At 39.2% G+C, this 8359-nt stretch overlaps 1 protein-coding gene across 1 annotated transcript; it reads right to left on the bottom strand.

Moving 5' to 3' along the window:
* Positions 1-4514: 4514 nt before the first annotated feature.
* gbx1 (gastrulation brain homeobox 1) lies at positions 4515-7906 on the bottom strand. Its single transcript, XM_077244080.1, has 2 exons — positions 7327-7906; positions 4515-5760 (listed from the first exon to the last, which is right to left on the bottom strand). The coding sequence occupies exons 1-2, from the start codon at positions 7760-7762 to the stop codon at positions 5246-5248; spliced, it is 951 nt and encodes a 316-aa protein (XP_077100195.1). The 5' UTR covers positions 7763-7906; the 3' UTR covers positions 4515-5245.
* Between the last annotated feature and the right edge of the window lie 453 nt (positions 7907-8359).

The raw sequence follows: 8359 nt of genomic DNA, 5'->3' as shown, positions 1-8359 counted from the left end.
CAAAAGACCCTATTTTCTGAAATACTAATCCAAAAGATCCTTTTAGGTTTTGTCAGGGAACCAAGTAATGCTAACCTCCGAGATGGCCTACAACGTCATTAATGATGTTTTTAAGCTAAAAATATCTTTAGCTTGCCTTAAACACAGACCTTACTTCAGGCATTTACCCAAACCCATTGAAACCCCTTAAATTAAAAACCCGGATGTTCAATGATGCCATCGGCATTTTTTTTCTAGAAGACCAAGACTGTAAATTGTACGTGCGTTTTTGTGATGAAGGCTAATTATGTTTACATTTTAGCATATAGATGCGTAGCTCAACGCTAACAGGCATGGATTAAAAGACGGGGGGATAGTCCATTTCAGTTTCATAGGCTGTTTAATTGTCATTTTATGTTTTCTGTCCTCGCATTCTCTCAGTCTTGCGCTTATCACTTGTTCTTTCTTTCTTTCCCGTCCTTGTTTGGATTCTCTGAGTCTCTCTCTCGGTCTCAGTGTGTTAATTTGCCTGAGAATGCATTAGCTGTAATGAGAGCTGAAGGCCGAGGGAATCCTCCAGGGTTCCATTAATCATGGACCCTCAGACAGCCAACCTTGATTACAAGTGGCAAGAAATTCATTAGAGCTGCGCCTCTGACAACTTTTATCTCCGCCACTAGCTCTGACTCATTAGGCAGCCAAATTAAGGCTATGATGGCACTGATGAAATTCATCGCTTGTTTATCCTGTGTGATTTGATGCATCTGCCCATACATCAGCGGCGTGGGCGTCCACAGACACTCCCCAGGATTCAGGCCTCGCGCTCCCCGTCCCTCCTATTGAAGACGCGCTTCCGGAGAACGGCACGCAAAGGAGCGGGAATAGCCGGTACCTCGCGCTTCCTAACGATCCGTTAATGAAACAAATGCTCGGATATCAATTAAACTATTAATCTGATTGTCATAATGAGAGTGTTCCGCTCTTGACAAGCTGCGCTGGTATTCCCATCACCGCATCCTCGGAACAGCACCTTGTGGAATATCTCTGTAGGCTATTTGGTTTGTTCATATTTTTTTTTTCTTGTAGTGGTGCTATAATAATTAAAGCTAGTATAATTGGCATAATGAGAATGCTAATTAGCAAAGTCTCTAAATGAGGGGATATGTAAATGCAACAGCTCATAGGCATTTACCACTAGCGGTTACTGGAGGCTGAAGCAATTAACTTACACACTCATGTCACTGCGACATGCTGACAATACAAGTCAAGAAAGTTCAGAGATTCCTCATTAGTTTATGAAATTGTTTTCTGTGTGCATAATTTATGGGATTGTTCTGGGGAATTTGTGTTTTGCACTTTAAAGTCACCATGAAATCAAAATTGACAAATCTTGTTTGTTGGTTTTTTTGTTGTTTTTTTTTCCCAGTATTTATTATATAAATGATTTATCAGTTCACATAATTTTTTTAAAATTCATGTGCCTCAGTAATTAAAATAACTTTCCCTTGCTCTTGCAGCCTTGTTTACTTACGTGAAGGCGGGGCAAGCTGTCACTCACATGAGATCGACCAATAGCAAACCACAACCATCCAATCAACATGAACAAAATAAAAGTACTTCCCAACATTATTTCTTGTTCGACAAGCCACGGATATACGTCACAAAGGGACTAGATAGATTATAGCAACTTCAGTTTCATGTCGACTTTAAGTGAGCTTGTTTCGTCAATTAAAAAAATAAGGTCTGAATGTGGATACACTGTAAAAAATGATATGATCAATAAGTTATGAAAACATGTTTTTACATTTCTTCAATTCATCTAAATAAGTTAAGCAATTTTTACCTGATTTAATGTCATTTAAGTTGAAATGACTTAAACATCCAAATTGATGGTACTGAAAAATTTAAGGCAGCAACTTTTTTTTCTTTACAGTGCATGAGCTTTGCAACAAGTTATGCTGGATTCTTTCAGGAGGTCAGTGTCTTCACATCTCAGCGTTGCTTTCGTCCTCCCTATTAGCACTTATGAGAGAAAACATTGCTGGTGTGTCATAAATCATGGTACGTTACACTTGGCATCCTGTTGCCGTTTCTAGCCATGAGAGCAGCTTTCAGTTACGTTCACTCTGCAGGTGAATATGGTTGCGCCTAATTCCTGTAGCTCAAACAGTAGAGCATAGAACAATGCCCAAGTCGTAGATTTGATTCCCAGGGAATGCATGATCTGATTTGAAAATACGCGTATACCTTCTTCAATGTGGTCTAATACACTTTGAGATAAAAGCACCTGATAAATGTGTAAATATGTCCCATTCTGTATAGCAGCAGAATACAGCTGTCAGCTCTGCTTTTTGATGCTCCGGAGATCAGCATAATCAAAACATGATGACTGAAAAAAATAAAAATGTCTGGACAGTAAATGCAGTTGCTAATATTACTTTGGCCAAAAGAAGTTAAGGTTTATTGCAGCCATGAGACAACAACCTGTTGCTATGGTTACCACTATGTCAATCATTCCAGTTTGCAGTTGTGACTGCTGTATTCCATACATGCACAAACATGATACTGTTATCATTCCTAGACTTTCCAGTGTGTGTATGGCCTAAAAGCCTAGATTTCTGAGAAATCATCTCTGCAGCCTTAACTGGTTTTCTGGTTATAACTAGTCTTCGCTGCTAGTTTTAAATGTTTTAGCTAAAACCAACAATTTTTTCCCCATCTGGGTTAAGTTACCCATGTCTTTTTAAAATTACACTAGAGTTATCTTGAAAAGTCAATATCTATAAATTAAATGTATGAATGTTTATAAACATACAGTATACATATATTTGACATACTACATTGCTGTGGCTCAAACAGAAGCATGGCACTAGCAACACCAAGGTCATGGGTTCGATTCCCAGGGAATGCATGAACTGATTAAACATGTGTCTTGAATGCAATATACGTTGAATAAGATCATATGCATACCACAAATGTGAATCATTTACCTTCATTCAAAGCAGTTTTCCAGCATCACATGATGATGAGCGTGACTGTACTGACTGAATGAGACTCAACCCTTGAACGAGAGAGAGAGAGAGAGACCCACCGTGGTCTTTCGCTCTCTCCTGTAATGATTGATGTTGAAGTTCATTACAGTGTGTTGGATATGACCAGTGTAATAGAGCTCCATCACTCTCATCTGAGACAGCACGGCCTCCCAAAGAGAGACAAATGAGTCCCGTGCTCATTAACAAAAAACCCTGTCTCTCTCTCACACACACACACGCACACACACACTCTCTCTCTCTCTTTAGATGATCTGCGCTGGTCATCATGGAGTCTTAACGGTTGTTGTCTGCTGCTTTGGGTCAGCGTCGGTCCTTCTCAATTACATGTATGCATTCATTTCCATTGTCTCTTTCTCATTCCCTCCTGATTATACAAGTAGGACATACTTTTCAGGGAATAAGGAAATGGTGAAACTTTTAAGTAGGTTCTTGGACTAGTAAGCTATAAGTACATCAGATGCACTGAATACATTTTTGAAAATATTTTATAGCACAAAGATTGTCATGCAGTTTTCATGAAGAGCCTGAGAACTGAGAATCTTTCATATTATGTATTTTCCTCATGTGACTGTAGTCTTATGATTTGGATAAATAACATATTTTTCACTAAATCGAATGCATCTGTGCAAAGGCTAAATGGTGAAGTTTATGTTTCATGTCAAAGTCATAAAAATTGAATATTGGCATTATTGCATGTTAAATGAAAACTTAGATCTCTGGATATTGCATGTTCGGTTTGTTTTCAGAACAGCAAAGAAATGGTTCAGAACAATAATGCTGGTTTTAAGGGAAGAGAAGATGATGAAGGCTGAAGCTTCACAATGATTCCTACTTCAGAAAAAAATATGTTCATTTTTAACACAAGGATAATCATTTTACCCCATGGTCTCTTGATATGCACTGATGACAGATGAGCTCTATTACCTGCTCAAAATGCATCAAATAACGTAAATCTGCAGGAGGTTTAGAAGAGAAAAGACACCTTTAAAAGGTCCACAACTGTTTCAAAGGAAAATTGAGATTTTAGTTACTGACCTGTGCATTAAAACATTAAATATTGCAAGATTAACATTACCTGTAATTTGTAAGCCTATCTTGAAATTGAAAAGATTCAACATATAGGATATATAAATATATATAATTATATCTATTTAATTATCATTATTATTATTATTATCATCATCATCTAGTGTTTAGTAAATCAAGCCATATTGCTTTGTATTATTAATTTCACTTTATAATTGCATGCTAAATGTACGTTTGTGGATGAGTATATAAATAAATAAATCAACAAATAAAAATGATTTAATAGTTGTCAATAAATAACTGCCACTAGTCACCTTATGCTTTAGTCTAATGTTTGGCATAAAAAAATCTATCAGTGAGTTGGTCAATAATAAATTAATTCGTTTGCACAGATGACAAACACTGAAACAGTATTTAAGAAGAACAAACATGCACACAATGAATACATTTTCTCCCAGTTGTATGCAACCATGTTGCACCATATTTATTGTGACGTCGATGTGAATATATCACTCTGCCATTGTGTTCTTGAGCTTATTTATTTCCATCACCGTTTTTTTTTTTCTCACAAAGAACTGGGGGATATTCCGCCTCTAGGACAGAAATGCTTTTAAGAGCACATGCAAAAAATGAAACGGCCCGTTAAAATCATACGGGAAATCAGACAACAAATGGCAACACATGCAAAAATTCACAAGACAGCAACTTATAAATACTTATTTTTTAAAAAAACGTCTCTTTACAGTCTCGTATAGTGCACATGTGTGTCGCACGGACACATTTAATATTTACAAATGTACAAAATAATAAATTAAAAATAAAGAAAATTTAGGGGAGAGAAGGAATTGAACAATGTCGACCGAAAAGTCGGTAACACCTTAATAACTTTCAAATATTTGTAATATAATGCTTAACAGGTCATGTGTCAATATACATTCAAATATTATAAACTTTAAGTCATATATAGGCAATTCAGAATTGCATGTATAAACCGATGATCCGTTAAGCATTGTATAGGCCTCGAGTTTGAGTGAACAAAGTGTTACCTAAACGTCACTGGATATCCTTCTAGATATTGAAAAGGTCTCCTTTTAGGTGTGCTTCATGCATCTGTACTGTGTGACCCCTGACCTGTGGCTCATGTAAATGTTCGTTTGAGGAGTTCAGGGTCACTTTGATTGAGAGGTTCATGGCCTGCTGCCCGGCTCGATCTGTTGGTGCTGACTCCGAACCGCGAACCTGTTGACGTGCACGGGGATGGGCACCACGATTTTGGGGTTCCGGACGGGCTCCCCGGATCTGTTGTTGACGTTCCCGGCTTTGATCCGTTTCCATTTGGCCCTGCGGTTCTGGAACCAGATTTTGACCTGGACCTCGCTGAGTTTGAGCGCGTGCGCGATCTGAGAGCGCTCGGTGAGGGACAGATACTTCTTACAGTGAAACTCTTTCTCGAGTTCCAGGAGCTGTTCGCTAGTGAAAGCAGTCCGTCTCCTCCGGCTCTTTCCCGCAGAGCCGCCCGGCGGTAACGCGTCCTGTGAGCCGCCTTTCAGTTTGCTTTTCTGGGCCGCTGAAGCGCAGGTGTTCCCGTCGGAGAAGCTCTCGTTCTCGCTGTCGGCCGAGCTGTCCTCCCGGTCACTGCACGCGGCCTCCGCGGACTTCAGATCCAGCTTCTCATCGTCGGAACTGTACAGTTTGGTTTCGCCTGAAGAGAAGGACAATTATGAAGCATTACAAATATTCTGGTCAAGGTACAAATGTAGTGTTTATGTATGTAGGCTAAAACATTTAAACCCAATTGGAACTTAATGAATGCATTACAGATGGTGCTAAAGTGACGAAGTGCAGTGAAAAGTTGACAACCGCGTATTAATTACTGATCAAGAAAATCGAGCATAAAATAAATGTTCTTTATTGGCATTGATGGTTCCATAAAGAACCTTTAACATCCATGGAACGTTTTTGCGTTTCACAAAAGGTTCTTTAGGTTATTAAAATACATTTAAAAATGTCTCTATTAAGATCTGTTCGCTGAAAGGTTCTTTGGGGAACCACAAATGGTTCTGGCATCACTGCGATATCCCATGTGTAGAACCTTTATTTTTAAGAGTGTATAAATTAATTCTCTAACATGAGTAAAATATTGAATTGCTCTAAAACATTACAATAATTGTTAATCATTGGCTTTATGGTGTAACATGCTCCATTTAAAACTTTAATTGTACAGACATTATTTCATAAATATCCTGAAATATAATAAAATCCAACAATAATAAAATTCCTTCAAGGCCTATTCGAACCAATGACTTTAGTTTATGATTTTAAAAGCAAATTTAATCTGTAAATTCGTTACACTTTTTATGTTTAAGAAAATGGGTATAAACTCAAAAGCTCGACTATAGAAATGACAGTATGGGGACAATTTGTTTGGGGAAAATATATTTTAACATAATGATGAAGTAAAATAAACAGTGCTGAAACTTCACAGCAATTGCTATTTTGTTCGTATCGTTTGCTTTGTGATGCAATCTGCTCAAATTCCAACTTTAAATTATAAAATTTTGCTAACTATTTAGAAATATCACAAAACGTATAGCCTAGCTTATCATTATAATTGTTTCGAAACTCTCCTGTGCCGGAGTGGAGGCCTGTGCCACCTGACTTCAAATCAAACGACAATAGAAGTTTTCAAGCTAAAATGTGTTATCTATTTCAATCATGTTATAAAGTCCATAAGAACAGTAGGCTATATGATAAATGGTTAAAATGCACTCTGTTTATTCAGCCACAAAAACGACAGTTTTAAACCACATAGGTGTATTTTGATTCAAAAGCTACCAATTTTTTTTATAATTCTTAGCTTACATTCATATCATAAAAATACATGCAAGCACGACTAGTCGTTTCATGACATTTCTAACTGTATGAATTTACAACAAGTTTTAATTGTTTGTAGATGACACTAAAAGTTTTTAATGAAGTTCCACGCTATTAAAAGAAAAGTTCATTTCACCAAAAGGGCATCTCATCTTATCTAGAGCATCTGGTTTTTTGGAGGTTAAAAAAAGTTATTTTATTAAGCATATTGGTTTCTGTGTTATAAAACTCACCAGTATGTTCTAAAGAACTAGGCTAGAGGATAAAAGTTTGTTTTAGAACTTTTGGCACCAGACTGTAACCATTTTGGTTCTAATCAGAACTTTTATTTTGAATAAAGGCGGTTAGAACTTGTGAATCCAGCTGTCAGTGAGAGTTTGTCTCCGGTGCTCACCTGCAACCGCCTGAAAAGTTTCCGTGAAATTGAGGAGTTCGGAGCCCTTGAGCTCGTCATGCGGGCTCTCCTGCCGGTTCATCCCCGTTCCGTCCGCGCCTAACCGGGGTCCCGGCATCTCCTGCGGGGGATAGAAACTATCTGGAGGGTCCGAGAAACTGGGCAGGGTGGTGGTGAGCGCCACCATGGAGGGCATTCCCTGACCCAAACCTGCGCAAAAAGTGTTGGTGAGACGCCCCGCGAACGATGCCAACGGTGCCAAAGGAGGGATACCCGACGGTAATGACGAATGGGACAGGGCTTGTGGAATCATAAGCGGTCGGTACGGCATAAACATCGGGTAGCCCGTGTAGAGCAGGTGGCCCGGCCGGGGCTGTGGAGTGCCAATCAAAGAATCAATGGAAAACGCCGTGCCCGTACCGCTCGGTCTCTGCATGGTGAACTGAGCGCGGTCTGGTCGTATAAATCCCGTGCACTGGCCTTCTGAGACAAATCACCCAAATGTTGTCCACGGTTATCCTGATGGTGCTGTAGGGTCCTCGCTGTCCAACTGACTGGGACCTGGTGCGTTTTTTTGTCTGGAGCTCTCAGTGTCTCAGCCTCTATTTGTCACATACTGAGACATAAACACACACACACTCTCTCTCTCTCTCTCTCTCTCTCTCTCTCTCTCTCTCTCTCTCTCGCGCGCGCGCGCTCTCGCACTCTCTCTCTCTCTTTCTCTCGGTTATCATCAATACAAGAGGATAGAAGGGGGTGTTGCCCTGGAGACTCATCCATCTTCCTCAAATTACGCTTCATTTCCTTATTCAGTCCCTGACTTTTTAGGCCGCCTAGAGAGGGGGGGTGTAGTTTCCCAGTGGGTCAAGTCCCCTCCTCATGGAAAGCGAATGTGAGGGGACTGCGTTGACCACACCAACCCAATCAACTATTATTAATTTTGATTGATGATAAGTAATTACTTTGTATTCAAGGGAAGATATATAACAACGGTTCTTTTGTTGATTCTTTTAGAGACCGATGGCATCGGAGT

This window comes from Siphateles boraxobius, unplaced genomic scaffold, assembly GCF_051911475.1.
Source record: "Siphateles boraxobius isolate OS27281-9 unplaced genomic scaffold, OSU_SipBor_1 26, whole genome shotgun sequence".
Taxonomy (NCBI): domain Eukaryota; kingdom Metazoa; phylum Chordata; class Actinopteri; order Cypriniformes; family Leuciscidae; genus Siphateles; species Siphateles boraxobius.
This window is presented reverse-complemented; position numbering and strand designations above follow the sequence as displayed.